Source organism: Rhinoderma darwinii, chromosome 2, assembly GCF_050947455.1.
Source record: "Rhinoderma darwinii isolate aRhiDar2 chromosome 2, aRhiDar2.hap1, whole genome shotgun sequence".
Lineage (NCBI taxonomy): Eukaryota > Metazoa > Chordata > Amphibia > Anura > Rhinodermatidae > Rhinoderma > Rhinoderma darwinii.
In genome coordinates, this window is record NC_134688.1 from 68,216,013 (window position 1) to 68,237,340 (window position 21,328).

At 40.6% G+C, this 21,328-nt stretch overlaps 1 protein-coding gene across 7 annotated transcripts in view; it reads left to right on the forward strand.

The window, feature by feature from the left end:
* Positions 1–21,328, forward strand: part of NBEA (neurobeachin) — a 575,138-nt gene that overhangs the window by 315,647 nt on the left and 238,163 nt on the right. For all 7 annotated transcript variants that reach the window (XM_075851713.1, XM_075851718.1, XM_075851715.1 and 4 more), the window contains one exon: positions 13,976–14,040. In XM_075851713.1, the coding sequence (XP_075707828.1) occupies positions 13,976–14,040 (65 nt within the window). The remainder of the gene's footprint in view (positions 1–13,975; positions 14,041–21,328) is intronic.

Below are 21,328 nucleotides of genomic sequence, written 5' to 3' on the forward strand. Positions count from 1 at the left end.
TTAAACCACCTTCAGTGAAGGGACACACACAGCATATACAACAGATTTTATTGTGGAACATCCGCAGCGCAGGGCAGATTGGATGAGATTTGAACAAATCTCATCCACGCACAGCAGAAAAAAAGCAGTTGAAAAGCCGTTCATAATTTGACCTGCAGTGCAGTTTTTTAATCCGCAGCATGTCCGTTTATGCTGCATAATCTCTGCTCTTCTGTTTGCTGGTTTTCCCCACAAAATTCAATTGGGAGGTAAAACCTGCAACAAATAGGCTAATGTTGCAATTTTTTTGCGGCGGAAAAGCTGTGATGCAGCTCCAAGAATTGCAATTCAGGAAAAAACAATTTTTTTTGCTGGAAAAATAATAAAAAGGTTACCCCCGGCCGTTGTCATAGCAACGGGATCCTCTGCTCTGAGTACAGCCGGCCTCCTGGGATGACGTTTCATCCCATGTGACTGCTGCAGCCAATCAAAGGCTGCAGCCGTCACATGGACTACAGCGTCATCCCAGGAGGCCGGCTGTACTCAGATCAGAGGGCCGTGTCACCATGACAACACCTGGGTGGTAAGTATCAACTTTTTTTCCCGCAGCGGACATTCCGCCCGAAAAATCACCACAATTTGGTGCCTTTTTTCAGGTGGAATTCCCTGCGGTTTCCAAGACGGATACACTATTTACTTTTACACAGCGTATTCGCCCTGTGTGTTCCTAACCTCACAGTACGAAAATTTGTTGTTACATTGGGGGAAAGTAAAGCCAATTAGTGGGCACTGTATTACTTATGTCCATGGGCTGAATCACTTCCCCGTAGCGCCTCTCTAGTACATATGTACTGTTCTCTACATGTGCCGGGATGAGCTGCTCCTTTGGTCACTAGCTGAGGATGGCTCCATTTTATTTTTATGGTATATTGGACCCTGAAGAAACTCCTGTCATCAGCTTCCAGCAGCTCTCTCTGACTTTTTTGATATGTAAGGACTTGCTTTATCAGTAGTTACCTGCTTATATTTCTTTAATCATTTATTCTTCTTTTGGGTTGCGTTTTTAGTGCTTTGGAACCTATTACCAATGTTCCATGGTTAAAGTAACATCTCAACTTGCAATGGTCACTCTGGAACAATTTAATATTGTAACGTGAGGGTCAACTGTATTGGATGGGGCAGTAAAGTTAAAGAAGCACACCACTTTTTTATTTTATTGCCCCCTCCATTTGCACATTGGTGTTTCAGTGTGGTGCTGTGTGCATAAATACTTACCAATCCCCTCATCGCGTCGTTTTCGGGTCCAGCACCGCCCACGTGATCTTCACTCTGACCTGTCTCGAATCACAATCTCAAGTCAGGCTCTCAATGCATTCCTATGGGAACCAGAACGAGGCTCCCATAGGAATGCACTCACCATGAATTCCGGTTTACTGAAAAAGACCGTGATTTCCGACAGGTCAGAGTGAAGATCACGTGGACGGCGCTGGACCCGAAAACGACACGATGCGGAGATCGGTAAGTATTTATGCACACAGCACCCCACTGAAACATCAATGTACAAATGGAGCAAAAAAGGGGTGTGCTGCTTTAAACAGGATTTATTTGTGCGTTTGTTATTTTTCTTTACAAAATAAAAAGTACAACTGAAGGCAAACATTACCGTGTTTGTATTGTAACTCGATGTACAGGCATGCAATGAAAACAAATGTTCAGGTTAATGAGGCTATAATAACATATGATACAAGTTCATTCATAATGAATAATATCCCTTCCTGGATAATCTATAAACAGACGAAGAGCAGCTCACGTCTCCGATACTTCTCTAAGAAACGCGTGCAGGATGGGGAGATACTTGATTAAATCCAGTTGAAGTTCTGGTTAGCTGGACATTCAATATTTGACTGGATATACACACGAAAGCAGCTCAGATTTTGGAATTGGATAAATCAGTGATAGAATGAGGCTTTGTTTGAGAAAGGGCTTCACTTGGGCATTAAGATGAGCTAGACACGCACCAGATTCACAAAAAGTTGATGATCTCCAGATTGGGTTCTCCTTTAGACTTTACTGTTCTCCTTTCAGACGGAATTAATAACAGTGATTTATTGAGTCCTGTTTAAGGGGTTGTCTCATGAAGACAACCTCTACTCGTGGGATAGAAAGTTCCGTTCTGAAATGTAGAATTACATGCCAGTCATTCGGATGAATGGCCAACCATGTTATACATAGATGCACAAGTTCTTCATGAGTGTCCAGGGCAGCCACACGTAGGGCACACTAAAATTTTACAGACAGAGCTTGAGACCTTCAGGGCCATGCCAACCTAGTTTTAAGCATGTAGATTACTACATACTATAGTGCCGAACACACATGTAATGATCTATGGTTGCACACAAGTTCTGTAGGATAACTACGCAGAAATGCCAGAATTACCATTTTGACGGATCATATCATTTTGGGATCCAGTTTTTAAGGCAATCTTTTTGAAGACTAAAAAAGTCCTGGTAATAGATTAAGGAAAAAATGTTCCCTTCATAGAATGGAGCTATCATTGTACCTTATTGCATGGCTGACAACCACATGATTAACTGCACATACTACAGCCCTGCTGTACAAACTATAGAGCACATGTAAAATCGGGAAAAGTAGAGAAATAAATATTTTTCCTTCAGGATGATTTCTCTCTCACTCGAACCCAAATCTGAAAGGTGAACGGCCAAAAGTTACAAGTCTGATGAAAGAAAATACAATAATTAAAAATTGCTCATCTAATAGAGGCCCATCACCCAGAAACACTTATAATAAAGCCACTTCTCCACCTTAAAGGCGTTATCCGGGAAGATAATTTTGTTCTTAGGGGTTGCAAATGCAATAAATAAAACAAAAAAGCAATACTTACCTATACTTTTTCCCCGGTGATCCAGAGCAGATGCTCCTGCGGCACTCCCAGTGGTTGTGTACATGCATGTTGCATGTGACCACTGCAGCCAATCAGAGGGCTCAGAGGCCAGATTCGTCACCAGAGAGCCTCACTGAGATCTCTGATTGGCTGCAGTGGTTAGATGCTATGTGCATGGAAGCAACCAGTGGGAGTGCCACCGGAGTGACCGCTCAGGATCGCCAGAGGCAAGGATAGGTTAGTATTGCTGTTTTTGTTTTTTTTTTCATTTGCAGCCCCTAGGGATTTAATTTGCAGAAAAACATTCACTTCATGGATAAGAGCTTTTAATAGAATCCCGGGCTCTCCAGATCCGCATTAGTCAGCACACATACTTTGTTTTACAGTAGAAATAGATCCAAGGATATCAACAATTTTGGCTGAAACACAGGTTTTCCTACTATCTGAGAATTATTTAAATATACTGCCTGTTATTGTAAACCCTGAAGGAGATTGCAGTTTTCCATCAAAACTTGTAGCATTAATAAAGTATCATCATTCCTAACTGTGCCCTTGATATCCTTGAACCTTTTTCTCCTGTAAAAATTTTTTATCATTTTGTCTTTTGGCAAATTCATTCTTATCATTGGGACAGTATGTGAATGGAAACCACCAAATCACCACCCACATCTGTGTCATCCACTGATCAGCCATAACAATAAAACCACCTGCCTAATATGGTGTAGGTCCCCCTTGTGCAGCCAAAACACCTCTGAGCCCTCAAAGCATGGACTCCACAAGACCTCTGAAGGTGTCCCTTGGTATCTGGCACCAAGACTTTAGCTTCCGATCCTTTAAGTCCTGTAAGTTGTGAGGTGGAGCCTCCATGGATTGCACTTCTTTTACCAGCACATCCCACAAATGTTCAATCTGATTGAGATCTGCGGAATTTGGAGGCCTTGAACTCGATCATGTTCCTCTAACCATTCCTGAACAATTTTTGCAATGTGGCAGGGCACATTATTCAGCTGAAAGATGGCATTGCCATTAGGGCTTACCAATGCCTTGAAGGGGTAGACCAAGTCTGCAAAAATGCTTAGGTAGATGGTAAATGTCAAGGTAACATTCGCGTGAATGGCATGATCTAGGAGAACATCTCCAAGAGCTCCTAAATGCATTTTTGATGTGCTGAAGTCCATGATGCATTGTATGACTAATGCCCAGGCTGGAACAGTTCACCTCGCTGTCTTGTGGAGCAGTGGACGCTTAACACATTTTATGTTCAGGGCAAATTCTGGACCTCCTAATGTTCAAACCGGTAATATTTTGTGTAGCAAGGTGAGAAACTTATTGAGTAGTTGTATTTGTTTACCACCTTTCATGTAAATTGGTGGTATCTACATGGGAGTAATTTTAGGTGACTTTAATCACGTGCAGCAGACATTAGTCCTGAGTCCATGTGATGTTTCTAACTAGCAGGACTTATAGAGCCTACTATTGTATCAGCAGCCCATTTATTCATCTGTTAGGATCTCTTCCACTGACATAAAGCAAATGACATTAGATTTAATTCCTTACATTGGATTTCCTGTGTCTTAGAACAGACACGAAAACCCATGGCCAAATCTCCCATTCCCCGTTTTTTTGGTTTTTTTTGCAAACCATAAGCAGAGGAATTAGGTTACTGTATATGTTCAGACAGGAAGAGGAAATGCCAAGTGTGTTTTTCTTTAAATTGCTACAGCAAATTAGATACTTTTATGCCCTTTAAGATGGAAATTCCATGTTAACGACTGTAGATTAGCAAAAATGTCAGACTTTCTTCTCCCTCTATCTCGGCTCCTGAATAAATGTACCATTGCCAGAGGCTCCTTCTTGAGGTATGGTCTAAATTTATGTGAAATATCAGATTACGGGTGTCTGAAGGTACATGTCATAGATAATTCAGTTCATATGGACTGCTTTCCAGACTATGCAGGTTCCACAATCAGGACTTATTTGCCCAATGCAAATCTAGGTGAATGTAAAATGTACTGTGTGTTTCAGAAGTCCTGTACAAAGCAGGGAACATTTTATTTAGCCATCTCCGTCATTTGCACTAATTTTTTCTTTAACTGCAGAATAGAAAAAATGGTGGGTGGGTGTTCTATTTTTTGTTTGTTTTTTAAGCAGGTGCTATTAAATTCTCGACGATGGAAGGAGTTTTTTTTTCAACATAAGCTGGAAAGCATTAACTTGAAATAATTTTTTTACAGATTTTCAAATTATATTGTCAATATGTAATGCTTCAAAATAAAATGTGCTCAGATAATAGATATTATATTAGCTTGTGATCAGCAAATTGAGTTGGATACAATTTGAAAGTAAACATTTACTTTCATTCGCGAATTTGATCCATTTATATATGGTATTCAGCAATGAGTGCAAAAAGTAGTTTATTTTTGGGTTGTTTTGGACCACTATTTCAGCCTGCCCAATGATGAATGGCATGGGGACAGGTAAAGCAGGCAACAAATCTTAGCCGGAATATAAAATTCTAAAATGCTTTATTCACTCCTATGCTAAGCTTCTTTGAGATAGAAGTTTCTCACATTTTTCAGGTGTTCCCCCTGGGTTAGAAATCACTGATCTAGACACATCCATACATTTTTAATATTGTTTCTGCTCTTGACCTGCAGCTAACTCTGCATTTCCCATTGCTAACTCAATGATTCTGATCATTTTGACCTATCCAATATTCTGGCCTACATAGCATACAGTATTTTGGATTAAAAAATTAGTTTGAAACAATTTTTGACAGATCTGTCTAGAGTCTGAGATCACTATCGCTAGTTCCTGTGATAGGCCGTGGTATTGAATTATGGCATTACACGATGTGCATAGGTGACCTATACACTAAATCGGTGATTCCGAACCTTTATTACCATGGTGGATCTCCTGTACAGATTTTCCCTGTTGCGGAAACCCCCTACTCCCACTTGTAGCTCAAAGAAGCTTGGTGTATGGGCGGATAAAGCATTCTAGAATTCTTCCCTAGCACTATTTATCTGGTTTAGATGTTTGGACTATTTTGCTCAAGCATCTTTGAGCAAGTTGATCTATTTGCCATCCCTTCTGCGAAAGTAACAGGTCTTGCTGCTGTGTTCCGAGGAGCCCCTGCATTCCAGGGAGCCCTGTTTGGGAAATAGTGCTCTAAACAGACTAAGACTGTAACTTTCGGAGCTTTAACTGCAGTTATACATTGTGACCTTGCAATATAAGAGCACATCCACACAGGTTGGATTTGCTGTTTAAAATGCAACAGTAAATCTGACCGTGAATTCGTAAGGAAATCCGGACCAAATTGTGTGAATTTATACCGAATTTTCCCGCTGCAAAAAACACCCAAGCATAAAAACCACCCAATAAACTATATTCTCTCCCCGTGGTGCTCCCAGCAGTTGCCGACATAACGCATACACACCCGTGGCCACTCGGGGGACAAGGAACGTGTTGCTACGGGCACTCCAGGGAAGGTTAACAGGGTATAACCAGATTAAAAAATAATCACCTATACCCACGATAGGTGATAATTGCCTGGTCGCTGAGGGCCCCACTGATGGGACCCCCACCTATCGACAGCAGTTCCTTCTCACTTCTCGACAGTGTAACTGCACTTTCATCAAACTTTTGATAAGGCATGGAGACATATCAAAAGTTTGGATCAGTAGGATCTGGCTGCTGAGACCTCCACCGTTGCTGAAATGAAAGTGCAGAAGCGCTCAGCTGAGCGCTTTGCATTTTCGGGTATGATCGATGCCTGTCCGTCTGAAGACGACTCTCATAGGAAGTGTATGTGAGCGTCTTCAGGCTGATGAGGAGCGCCGATCACAGCCGAAGGTGCAAAGCGTTCAGTTGAGCGCTGCTGCACCTTCGTTTCAGCGACGGTGGGCATTTCAGCACCTGGATCCCCACCAATCCATACTTTTGATATATCTCTGACATATCAAAAGTTTGATGAAAGTGTAGTTACTCTTCAACTTTAACAAGCAATTATAGCTTACGTAAGAAGAATCCATTTCACTGGATTTCATCTGGTCAACAACCCCTTGGTACTGCAGTTTTATATTTGAAGTTTAGTGGTTCTTTAAGTGAATGAAGATATTTTTCTTGGCCGGGCCAGTCTTTGTTCTCCTCAGACTGTGTCATGCCTTTGATAACGTTGTTAGTGGTGGATTTTCAAAATAACTCGTGTAGAAATTTGTTTCACTTTTTTTCCCCCCAACTTTGATGACTAGCAGATCTAGAGCTCGCTTAAAGAAAAATCCTGTCTTCTATCAGATTCTATACTTATCTATAATTGCTTCCAGTTGCTGCTCATAAGGTTGTCTTAACCCTTCGGCAACTATAGCAACTGAATGTTGTGTTGATTTCTTTATTGAAACAAATGGCTGCGTGAGTATGAATTTAGAAATCATATTTAAATATTTACATTAGATTGGCTTCCATATGTCAGCTGAATTTTCTTTTGTATTACAAAAATGCCACCTTATTCCAATGATGGTATAGAAGAAATTGGCTGCAGGCTTAGAACAATTGGCCCCGCACATTTGTCAAGTTTTGTTTTGACCTTTACTCGTTTTAACAGGAACCATAACTGCAATAAAGCAAGAAGGAAAATCTGATTTTGTACTTTGCATAGGGAAGGCATAATGAAGCAACCTGAATCAAATTTCTGCTTCCAAGTAACAGTCCTGGAAAACGGCATTAAAGATGATCTAAAAGATGTAAAATTACTTACACATTGCAGAAAGTTGACGCTGTGTTCACTGAGGTCCAGTTATATTCTCAAGCATAAGTTTCCATTGCAAATTTCAATGAACACTTAATGGGTTGTGTGAGTACGTAAAAGGGTCTGCTTTTATTTCCAGAAAAAGTGCCACATTCTTCCATTTTCTGTCTGGTTTTGCAATTTAACTTGTTAAAAAGAGAAGTTGCTATTTATTTGTGGTCCATTTAATTTTTTAATAAGATTTTTCTAGTGGCCTCTATTGTATTTGTCTGGGTCGATTGGCTAGTCAGTAGTCTGTAAAAAAAATAAATTGTAAACGCCAGAATCTCTATTTTTTTGGTCCCCACATCTGCCACAAAAAATGAAATATAAAGTGATCAAACCATCGCATGTACACCAAAACTACAGCTTATCCTGCAAAAAATAAGCCCTCATACCAATTAATCGCTGGAAAAAAAAAAGTTATGGCTCTCGGAATTTGGCGACACAAAATAAATTTTCTTTTTTACACTTAGGTTTTTACATCTAAAAGTAGTAAAATATAGAAAAAACTATATATATATTTGGTATCGCCGTAATCGTATTGACCCACAGAATAAAGTTAACATGTTGTTTTAATTTCACATTGAATTCCGTAAAAACGGCGCACAAAAAACCATGGAGGAATTGCTGTTTTTTTTGTCATTTTTTTACCCCACAAATAATTTTTTTCACGTTTTCTAGTACATCATATGGCAAAATAAATAGTGCTACGAAAAACTACAACTCGTCCCGCAAAAATCAAGCCCTCATAGGACTATATCGACGGAAAAATAAAGACGTTATGGCTTTTGGAAGGTGGGGAGGAATAAACGAAAATGAAAATCTGAAAAAGGGCTGGGGCGGGAAGGGGTTAAATAAAAACAACAATGAAGTAACTTTGTTTATAGTAATGATAAAAATATGCTACTGTTTTGTGTCTACAGGTTCAATGCATATCTATGTGTCTCCATGGTTACAGACAACAAACAAACCTTGTGTAGTCTGATCCTGCTGTCATGGGTTACTCTCTTCCATCTGTCCCTCTTCTTCTTTCAATAAGTTTTTATTGAAGGCTTTAACATTTGAAAAAGCAGTCGCAAAATTAGAAAAGCAATGACTATTTCACATGTGGATATAGATTTATAAATTGTGTGACAATGTTATAATGGAAGAAAAGCAATAGATAACATCACAGGTGAGCAGGAAGTGCAGTAAGAGTTTTGGTGATCTTATCTATTAATGAGGAAAGAAGGACCAATAATTGGTAATGCCGCTTCAAAAGATTTGGTACACAGAACCAATACCTCCACAACCTCTGCAGCAAATTGGGGAAGAGTCAGGCTAAATGTGAGAGAGTTGTTGATGGGTAGAATAGCTTATGGTTCTGCTCCCAGTAGGAGGCACATGAGGTTGGTTTGTGTGCCCACAGAAAAGCTTGTGTCCGCTCTTGGGGGCTGAACTTTTTATAGAAGTATTTTTCCCAGTCTAAAAATTGTACTTTACAAAATTAAAGCAAGGAATACAGTGGCTTAATACCCCGAATACCAGGGGAAGGAGAGGTCTGGAGAGTTATGTTCTGGATGGGAAAACTTATATCATAAAGGAATTATTAAGAAAGAGGTCTGACAGGTTTGTTATTCCTCAGACTTTCCAAGAGGTCAAGGCCAAATTAAAGACGTCTGACATTAATGACGTGGATGGTTTGCACCGACCGGGACTTGGACACAGCATGCACCATTGTATATTGCTATTTAAACAGAGCTGCTTGTTGAATAAGCAGGCCTCGAACAAATGCCTTATGGGCATTCCATAGGGGAAAATAGTTTTTGTATAGAGAGTATATTGATATCTGAATCCCCTGATATTCGTGGAAAGGGTATCTGGAATGGACTTAAGGGGATATTAAGTAGGTATTGTTGTGCCACATATAGGTATTGATGGGACAAGACCAGGTGCGTAAGAGCAAGGTTTTCTGGGCATGGTCGGACCACATAATTTGTCCAATGTCCCATTTTAGGATATCAGCTAGAGCCACTTTTCAGTTAGAAACATGTCAATGCGGGTATAGGTGTTGCGACTTTTAGTGTTGAACATGAAGTCCTTTTCTGATGCATCAAAACACTGCCATGTATTATTTAGATCTTCCTGGAAGAGACAGGGACTCAGCTGAGGGGGAGGTCTACTGTCCTTGGAAGCAGAGTCCAAATTAACATAATGAATTTTGATAAAATCTCCGCAGAGAATAACTTTCCTAGAGATTTCCTCTAAATTTTAGACTTCAAGAAGTTTAGGAAAGAAGCCTGTGAGGAAAACTTTACTGTAGTGTAAATGGAATTGTTAATAGTCCAAATTAGGACACTAAACCCCCCCCCCCCTTGTTTCTGAAATCACTTCATTTACTTGAAAACCAGTGGAATTTTTAACAGTAAGGCTGGGTTCACACGACCTATTTTCAGACGTAAACGAGGCGTATTATGCCTCGTTTTACGTTTGAAAATAGGGCTACAACACGTCGGCAAACATCTGCCCATTCATCTGAATGGGTTTGCCGACGTACTGTGCAGACGACCTGTTATTTAAGCGTCGTCGTTTGACAGCTGTCAAACGACGACGCGTAAAAACACAGCCTCGTCAAAAGAAGTGCAGGACACTTCTTTCAGGCGTAATTTGAGCCGTTCTTCTTTGAACTCAATGAAGCACAGCTCAAAATTTACGGCTGTCAGAGAAGCCTCGCAAAATGCGAGGAGGAGCATTTACGTCTGAAACGAGGCAGCTATTTTCTCCTGAAAACAGTCTGTCTTTTCAGACGTAAAAGCCTGCTATAGTGTGAACATACCCTTATGATCACCCCAGCCGCCTTTTTTCCAGAGATTGTGTAGAAAATTAGTGAAAAGTCTCTGTTTGAAAAGCGTAGAGACGACAAATTCTTCAAGTGAGCTTGAGTCAGCTTTGGGAGTTATTTTGCTTTCTTCCGTATGAAGAAATGTTCAGTCCTTTTGACATTGAGTGTCAAAAATTTAAGAGCCATGCAAGATGGTTAAATGGGCGATAGAATAGGAGCTAGGAAACTTCCCTACAGCGGCCCACAATTAGAGATCCGAAGTAGCAGCTTAACGATATGTACAGTAAAGGTGTATAACAAAGGAGCACAAAAGGATTGTCAACATCCATTGAACAGTAAAACAGGTGAAACAAAGTCCTCAGTAGCACTGTGCAATGAATCAGACTGAGCTAACTCAGGGGAAAAATTGCAGGAAAGCAGATGAACAGGTAAAAATCTGCAGGAGGTATGGAAATTGTAGGTGCCAAAAGTGGGTTTGGAAACTGTATTCCAGTTATGGACGGTCTTCAATGGCAGTTGATTCTGGATCTCCTTTTGTTGGTGAGAAGTAGGCAAGTTGATTCCCCATTGATGGAGACGATCAGTTTCTTTCTCTGGTGTTGAAAATGGTGGCTCCATTTATTGTAACAATATTTTTTGTTGGAAAGCCCAATTTATATGGGCTGACCTGTTGCCACAAAGCTTGGGTTTCGGTGGATAGCTTTCTCCTAGCCGCAATTGTTGCCTGTGAAAGGTCGGTAAACCGGGTAATGTGTTGATAGGGCTCTGGTAATTTGCACAGTCTCCTGGAGGAAAACATTAATTGAAATGGATACAGGCGGTCATGTCACGTGGAATGGTGTCCGGCCTACAGTATGTGCCCAGTCTATAGGCAGTTCTTGAGGAAAATAGGGAAGAAGAAGGGCTTTGATAAGCTGTCATAAATAGGAAGGTTTATTTGGATGCAGGGATATACTCAGGGATTCCCCGGAATTTAACATTATGTCTGCGGTTTCTGTCTTCAATATCATCCAGTTTGTTTCCCTTCTTCCATTTAATCCTCAAACTTATTGTGCGTGTCAACAAGAGTATAGTGCGCTTTAGAAGTGTTGCCCATTTTCTGTGCAACATGATATATATGCTCCCAAATGGACTCAATTACTGTAGTGTCATTGTAGATAGCTTTTGTGATATCCTTTTGGATGGAGTTGTGCAAGGCTTTTACATCTTCCTTTAGGAAGGAATCTGAAGCTGCCTGATTTTTTAGCAGTAATAGCCTTAAGAGAGTCTTCTGGAGGTATAGAATTAGGGGACACTGGGCTCTTGCTGGCAGAGTTAGAATCAAATAGGGTATCCCATTTATGACGCTGTTTGGCTGGTGACGTAAAGTGGAGCAACGTGTGTGTAGAAAAGGTTCAAATGGCACCCTCAGCACTAACCTGTGGAGCGTCTGCTTAAAGGCAATCTTTGGGAGGAGAGCCTCTTTTGTGGCCTGATGCAGAGTTGAGCGATGGTGGAGAAGCTGATCGCCCCTGCTGTGTTCCTGTGCCGTGGGAGGATGCTACTGAGGCACTAGAAGTTAATTGCAGCCGCAGTTGCGTCACTCATGATGCTGAGTGGAGGAGATGGGGTTGGAGAGACACCGCCATTGCTGGTCTAAATCTGCGCCAGGAAAAAGTCAGTGAGCCTTTTTGGAGACTTCCTGCCTATTGTCATGCCTTTATGGTGGAGAGTGCCACGTGGCAGTTTTTCGGCACTTGGTAATAATAGGTACCACTGTTGTAGTTGCTTGTGCAGGTAGCCTGGGGGAGAGTGGGATCAAGCAACGACCATTCTGTTCCAGCTCCAAGCCACGTCCCCATCGTCCCACTTCTACTGCCTGTAGACAAGCAGGGGCAGAAGGAGAGGCTATGATTAAGATCACTTTATACATTTGAAAAAGCGTAAGCGGTGCTGTTCCTGTTTAAAATATGCCTAACTCTGTCTTAATGAATATGGATTAATAAATACTAGAAGATTTAATCTCCATTGTTGCCTGGATAATCCAACATCTAGAGTGGAGTAACAATGGATCAGACTGCACACAGGTTTGTTTGTAGTCTGTAACCATGGAGACATCGGCATAGGAGCTGTAGACCTAATATGTTAGGGGATTTTTAATCAAGACTATTGCTTTTTTTTAAATTTTAGGTGCATTAGAGTAATGCCAAAAATGGTTGCAAGGGTGTTGAAATTCATTCGTGCGTTGTCACGATCGCGAATCTGCGCTCAACATTGTTAGTGTTGAACAAAGGTGATGAACATTGTTAGAAGCAAGCTGCGTTTTAACTTTGGAGTGATGATAGGAAAAGTTTTGTAGATTGGGGCCTCTTCATACATCTATAGTCTTGTTGCTTACCATTATTGTATCTGATTGTGTCTATCATCCATGCATTCATCGAATACTATAAGCTATTTTAGCCACTCTCGTTCCTACCCGGTTCATACATTCCAGTATGCAGCCTTGTTAATCTACATAGACACACATTAGCAGAATTAATTATACTGGAGAGCTCCGTGTCATGAGTTGCCTCCTCATTTCATCCTATTGTGAGGCGAAAACATATCTAGGAGCTGTAGGACACACGAGCATACCGAATAGGACTGCCAAGCACAAAGGAGAGAAAATTAGTCCTTTAACTGTTGCAACTCTTAACAATAAGTTCCAAACTTCCTTTGGTGGCACAAACTTTATATCTGAAGCTTCTGGAGGGGGTCCGACCGCTGGGACCCCCGCCGATCACGAGAACATGCTTACCTTGCTATTCCTGGTAGCCCTATAGAAAAGGAGCGGTGGTGCGCATTCTTGCCAGCGCTTCATTCATTTCTTTGGGGCTGCTGAAGATGGTGCTTAGCAACCCCATAGAAATGAATGGAGCGGTGGGCGATGTGCACTACTGCTCCATTCCTATGGGAAGTCAGACCCCCACCAATCAGATATTTATCGCCTATCCCGTGGATAGGTGAAAAATAATGATTATGGGAAAACCATTTTAAGGGCATCTTAACAGTGCGCTGCGTTGGTACAGACCTGAATGCAGATGATGAGATATATAAATATTGCTTTATTTTCAGGCACCTCAAAGTTCTAGTTTGTCTAGCGGCAATAATAATTCCTGTTATTACAAGCAATTACAGTTCATCCATACAATCTGCAGACTCCTAATTCTCACTCTTATTGCATTATATTGCAAGTGTATACAAATGTAGCCATAACTTGCTGCAGTGTGATAACCCACAACGAAAGCCAAAGAAAAGGCATTGAAAAAGTCAAGTTAAAATTTCTTGCCACTGTATTTAATGCGTTAGGAGTTAAGGTAAAGATGGCTACATCTGTAAAAGTACTACAGTTCCACGATCCTGTATATACATTGTTCACCCAACATGATATGATGATATAAGTATACACATGTATAGTAATATATCATTTTTATTATTCTACTAATTCATCTGTTTCTTCTAGGAATGGCAAAACTCTATTCAGAAGAATGCTGGTCTGGCTTTTATTGAGCTCATCAATGAAGGAAGGTAATGTATACATCTTCATTTCTCACCTAGCGACAACATATATACATAAACACACACACACATTCAAATCTGTTCTATGTATGTTTGTGTATATACATGTATACATCTTTGTGTATTTATTATATCGAAAACAATGGCCAGTTTTCCACAAATCCCTGGAAGGTTGCTAATGTTTTCCACCATTTTAACCTAGCAACATTGTTTCACACTGAGAAAGTTGGAGACGGCAATCTGCAAATCCATCTGCTCTTCCATCTGTTTTGGGCAGTGCAGCTCCACTTGCCGCATTTACACTTCACTGTAATCATCAGTGCATAGGAAAAAATATTGCAGTTGAAAGACTTGGTGCTGTCCAAGGTGCTACTTCAAACACAGCACTGAGCTGTGGTCTACTAAATACAATACGTAGTAGTAGGAGCAATACAGTGTCGCCTAATCCTACTGCTGACTATTGATTGTATGTTCTATTCACTGATACATAGTAACAAACTATGTATGAAATGCATTATCCATTGAGCACATCACTCCATAGTGTTATTTGCTATTGCTATATGGCACCATCATATTCCAGTGCATTGTACACAGAATGTAAATACTGCCATCAGTCCCAGTGAGGCTCAAAATGATACACACTTTATAATACACAGTAGCTGTATCTAAAAAAAAAAGTTAAATTAATTTAATAAAAGTAATTTACAAAGTTACACAACACTGGTACATCTTTTTTATTTAACAAAAAAAAATAGTTTTGCTTTCAAAGGTGTACATAGTCTTTAATAATATAATTCACCCTCTTACAGACAGACATAGGACCAATGTCATAGGAAGTCAATTAACCTATCCGTTACTTGTTCAATTATTTTATTTACGTTTTTACTCTTTTACTTACACCTTTTCTTTGAGTGGAATTTTCTTGATTGAATACATAACCTTGTAGATGTAAAATAGGAGATTAATGATGGAGGATAACACACTTTTGTCATTTTGGCTATTGATTATTTTGAATATATTAGATTTATTATAACACACGTCAAAAATATTTTCCATTTAGACATGTCTGTAAATAATATACATATAATCAGTACATTCTGATGTCAGAACTTGACGATTATACAGAAATGAGTAGTGTTCTCTCTTCCTGCAGAAGCAGTCTGGCACAGATTACATTAGTAGGATGTTGTTTTTTCTGTGCAAACTTCAGATATACTGACATTTGGTGCTTCTTTTTCTTTCGCAAGAGGTTCTGTAGCAGCTGAGGTCTGAATGTTAACCCTTTTGCTGCTGGGGCACGTCTCACTTTCGACAAGCACACATACAACCTGGATTATGAAATTTTAAAAAAATCATATTACACCCCCATACATATATTTTCTGAAAGTAGACAACTTGGCACATTGTGAAAATGCCACCCAGCACTTTACATGTATGGGAGTTTATGCAATTTTGCATCAAAAGTGTATTGTTTTGTAAAATATAATGCATAAAAATCCATGTTTGTGGCTAAAAGTCTAACACCTGAGGTGCACAAACTAGGATACGACAAACAACGCTCAGGCATGGGAGGATAGGGCTGGGACCTTCTTATAGCCCAGGGTGCTCTGGGAGCAATCAGCTCAATCTCCCACATGCGTGCGCTTTGGCTTCTTAATTCTGGACTGAGCTCTCGAGCGCACCCTGGTTGTCACTATGGGACAGGACGTCCGTATTTGCAGACATCTCTGGAGAGTAGGGCGTCGACTGTATGGAAGGAGTTCGTGGTCAGCAACCACGGACGGTACATTATGGATTACTTATCACAATACTGTCAGATGACAAAAATACAAGGAAATAGGGTACAAGGTAAAGATGTCAGTTGAATAATAGGAACAAACGGATGATGGTTGATGCTAACCACAGGTGGTGGGTGAGAACAGTCACTGGTCTGCAGACAGTGTCTCTAGCATAGCCTCCAGGAAAACCTAGGAGCCAGAGGCAATAAAAAACAGTTAAAACCGATCGCAAATACAGGGAAACTAGGTAAGCCGAAAAGAACACAACGAAACAGGATGATACTAATCAACTAACAAGACTAAACAAGCCTAGCACGGACTGAAGAAATACTGAGGTAGATCTGGAAAAACACAACACAGCACTAGACTGGACTGGACTGGAACACACAATCAGATTCTCACGTTTCAAACAGTTAGCAAGTACTATAGCCGACACATGAATGCTGCGGGAGGTATTCTAAAGGAGTGGCCGACCAATCACGTCGCCTCTCTACACAAGCAACAGTGACTAAGCCCAGTGTGGTCATCTGACCGACACTGATTATTCAGTTGCCTCTGCAGGGGTAACCAAAATCATAGGGTTAGTATGACAATAATAATTTGATAAAAAAGAAATAGTCTCTGAGTAGATACCTCCTACTGACAACTTGAGACCGGGTGTGCAGAACCTTGCAGATTCCCCGGATAAAGGGATTCTGATACAAATACCAATGGGTTTCTCCAGAGGAACGGGATTAATACCTAAACTATGGGTCAAATCAAAATCTAGAAAATCTGCTGTTGCAACACAATCTACAAAGACCTGTACAGGCAAGGATACACCTTCCTGCTCAACCTTAGTGGGCAGCAACAGTATATTTTAGGCAAAGAAAATAAATAGACCTAGAAAAATCTCTTTTACCTTCTAGGCTTCAAACCTTTCCCCTCTTAAGGGTACATTTCAGGGCCAAATGTCCCTTATTTCCACACTATAAACAAAGACCTAGGAGTATTTTCTTATCCTTTTCCATCTTAGAAAGCCTAAGCTGATAAATTTACCTTTGCTCTGTCTTTACCTCATCAGGATATGTGAAGACAGCAGGATGACAAATGGTAGCCTCCCTAACAGACTTTCTCTGATGGCTTTGGTCGATGTTTAGGGTCAACAAGATTAACTGGTTGCCAACACAGGATGAGAATACTCATCCTGAGCGGCGGGTGCTTGCCACATAAGGATGAACATTCTCGTCCTGTGTGACAGCCAGTTTTCGCGCGCAATCGGGAGCAGGGCAACGGCTGTAGTACACAGCCGCAGCCCTGCTCTATCGGTGGAGAGAGGAGTAACCTCTTCTTTCCATCGTTAACCCCTTGAATTCCACGATCAAAGCTAATTGCTTTCATTCAAAGTGCATATGAAAAGGGGGGACACTGTCATTTGATTCCGTCAAATTAAATCCCTGTAACTTGTGTAAATCCCATAACTTGTATGGCCAGCAAGCCTAGGGTCCATTGTAGGACCCCAGATCTGTCTGGCCATATTCCCTGTTAGGGCGTACTGGAGTATGCCCTAACAACTGGCTATGTACCAACAGTACACATACTAATGTACTGGCATACAGATATACACCGTGTTCCAAATTATTATGCACATTGGATTTAAGTGTCATAAACATTTAATTATTCGTTTTTCAATTAAACTCATGGACGGTATCGTGTCTTAGAGTATGTTCACACGACAGCGTCCGACAGGCACTTCTTTGACGCGGGCGTCTATTTTACGCGCCACCTTTTGACAGCGGCGCGTTAAAAAAAATGACCGTGTGCACAAAACATCGTAAGACCCATTCTAATGAATGGGCAGATGTTTGCCAACGCTATAGAGGCGCATTTTCGGATGTAAATCGAGGCGTAAAACGCTTGAATTACGTCCGTAAATAAGCCGTGTGAACATACCCTTAGGGATCATTGTAATCAATCTCAGACACCTGTGATAATTAGTTTGCCAGGTGTGCCCAATCAAAGGAAAACTACTTAAGAAGGACGTTCCACATTATTAAGCAGGCCACAGGTTTCAAGCAATATGGGAAAGAAAAAGGATCTCTCTGCTGCCGAAAAGCGTGAAGTAGTGCAATACCTTGGACAAGGTATGAAAACATTGGATATTTCAAGAAATCTTAAGCGTGATCATCGTACTGTGAAAAGATTTGTGGCTGATTCAGAGCACAGACGGGTTTGTTCAGATAAAGGCATAATGAGGAAGGTTTCTGCCAGACAAATTAATAGGATTAGGAGAGCAGCTGCTAAAATTCCATTGCAAAGCAGCAAACAGGTATTTGAAGCCGCTGGTGCCTCTGGAGTCCCGCGAACCTCAAGGTGTAGGATCCTCCAGAGGTTTGCAAGTGTCCATAAAGCTATTATTCGGCCACGCCTAAACAATGCTCACAAGCAGAAACGGTTGCAGTGGGCTCAGAAATACATGAAGACTGATTTTCAAACCGTGGTGTTTACTGATGAGTGCCGTGCAACCCTGGATGGTCCAGATGGATGGAGTAGTGGATGGTTGGTGAATGGCCACCATGTCCCAACAAGGCTGCGATGTCAGCAAGGAGGTGGCGGAGTCATGTTTTGGGCTGGAATCATGGGGAGAGAGCTGGTAGGCCCCTTTAGGGTCCCTGACGGTGTGAAAATGACCTCTGCAAAGTACGTCGAGTTTGACTGACCACTTTCTTCCGTGCTACAAAAAGAAGAACCGTGCCTTCTCTAGCAAAATTATCTTCATGCATGACAATGCACCATCTCATGCTGCAAAGAATACCTCTGTGTCACTGGCTGTTATGGGCATAAAAGGAGAGAAACTCATGGTGTGGCCCCCATGTTCCCCTGACCTCAACCCTATTGAGAACCTTTGGAGCATCCTCAAGCAAAATATCTATGAGGGTGGGAGGCAGTTCACATCAAAACAGTAACTCTGGGAGGCTATTCTGACATCCTGCAAAGATATTCAAGCAGAAACTGTCCAAATACTCACAAATTCAATGGATGCATGAATTGTGAAGGTGATATCAAAGAAGGGGTCCTATGTTAACATGTAACTTGGCCTGTTACGTTTTTTTTTTATTGAAAGAGCTTTTGATTTCTGTAAATATGACCTCCTGATGCTGCAAATTCAACAAATTACCATTTTAGTTCTCTTCACAACCTTTAAAATGTTTTGATCTCTGTTGTGCATAATAATTTTAAACCGTGCATTTTGAGTTTTTTTTACTTCTCAAAAAAAATCTATCATTAGGAGATTTGTTCAATAAAATTTGCATTATACTCCCAACGATTGATGGCTTGAAGATTATACGGACTGTCATTTGCATCGACCATTTAGGAAAATCAGCGAAAAATAACAATAACATTTGCATAATAATTTGGAACGCGGTGTATGCCAGTACATTACAGTTGAAAAATCCGAATTAAAAAAAATCCCTCTATGGGATTAAAAAAAAGGTAAATATTTTTTTTTTAAACGTAATGTTAAATAAAAAAAAATTGCAAAAAGTAAATACATTTTTGAATAAATAAACTTTTTAAAATATAAGTTCCAAAACATTAAATAATAGACCTATTTGGTATTGCCACGACCGTAACAGCCTGTGCAACAAATGTATAACATTACTTATGATCGGTGTATGGTGTAAAGAAAAATAGAAAAATGCTAAAACTGCAGCAGAACTTTTTTTCGTAGTTTTCGCCAAAATAAAAATGTATATAACTTAAACGATAATATATTTGTATCAAAAAATGGTACCTGCATAAAGTACAACTCGTCCCGCAAAAAATAAAGTATCATACAACTACGTCATGTAAATAAAGAAGTTATGAGCACCGGGATGCAAAGCGTGAAATATAACAAAATTGTTCTAACCTCAAGGCCAAAATTGCAGGGGTCTTTAAGAGTCACGTGGAGGAAACTTTACCATGACATGTTTAACTTGGTCTGAGAGACGCAAGTAGTACTGAATACGAAGGGTGGATTTATTCCACTCACTATCTGTGATCTACCGTCTAAATTCTGCAGACTATTCCTATGTATTTCTGTGTCCTTGTTTTAAGGAGTGTAAATGGGCAGCACCAGAAAGGGCGGCATCTGGGTCATCATATAGGACCCCTAGAGAAGAGAAAAAGGCATCCATACTTACTAAGATGGGATCATCAGACTTTAGACTAAATGCCCAAGACGGGCGTCTTCTTGCAGGAGAGTCTAAATAATCCTCACCATCTAAGTCTGTGAACCCGAGGACCTGGGTCTTAAAGATAAATAGAGCTGCACACTGATTATGATTGCCTATGCTCCTTCGAGAGCTGTAATGGAATACCTATGTCTTTGTACATACCCCTCCCCTTCTACCCTCTTTGTTCTCTCCCTTAGATTTGTTACAGATATTCTTAAACTGTGTATGATTATCAGAAAAACTGTTTTGGTAAATTAATACAGAGTAATGGAGATTTCGCAGAGATACCCAAATTATTACTCTACATGTTCTGTGTAAGTTGTTCTTGTTTGGCAAGTCGGGTAAAGACCCCATGCTTTAGGTTGTCTAAATCTGGGTGGCTAAACCCAAAGGGGACTATTGTCCATTGTAAAGGGGCTGGTATACTAGTGGGGTTCACTGGCTCGTGTCACCCACTCTTACTACCTCCTTTTATTAGGGTCATTCCTAGCTCCCCTACCTTTTTCCTTGTATTACACTATCTATCTGCTATGCCACTGTGTGTGTGTACACGGTGATTCACGACACAATTGTATATCAAATAAAGGTTTATTACTAATACAAATCACACGAAGATATAAAAACACAAAATACACAACACAGTAAATATTCACGGTATAGTATCAGTATACCTCAATACACATAATAACTTAATATGTATTCAATATACTGGCACTACACGTGACACAGTATTGTTAACAAGATATCTACAGTACTATACTAACACCCACCCACTTATCTAAACATACATATAAGTTACAATGCACACACGCTATTTATATCCCACTCCCACCTAGCTCTAACTGTCAACTTTTGTACCGTTGGGGTAAATAAAGACAAGGAATGTGAAGGGTTAAATACCAAGGGAATATGCAGTTTGTAGTGAAGGAAATGATTACCAGGGAATGTGTAGGTAGTGTAAGAAAGGGTTAACCAGGGGGAAATATGCAGGTAGGTGGGAAAGGGTTAACCAGGGGATGGTGTAATGTGCAGGGCTAGGTTGGGGCTCAAAGGGTTGCTCTTTGTATAGGGCAAGGGGTTAATAAGCTAGCGCGTTGTCTAGGGGAGGTAAGGGTAAATCAAGGGGAAAATGCTCATTGCTTAGGGGAAAAGGGCTAACTGCAGCTGTTGCTGCACGTGTAGATGAGTGGGAGAGGTGATACTTAGTGCTCGTTGCAGGGAACCGGGAGAGAGGTCCGTTGGTGGGGCGGTGAGGGATCCGGAGGGAGTGGTGAGGGAGAGATCCGTTGGTGTGTGGTGACGTAGGAACAGAGAGAGTGA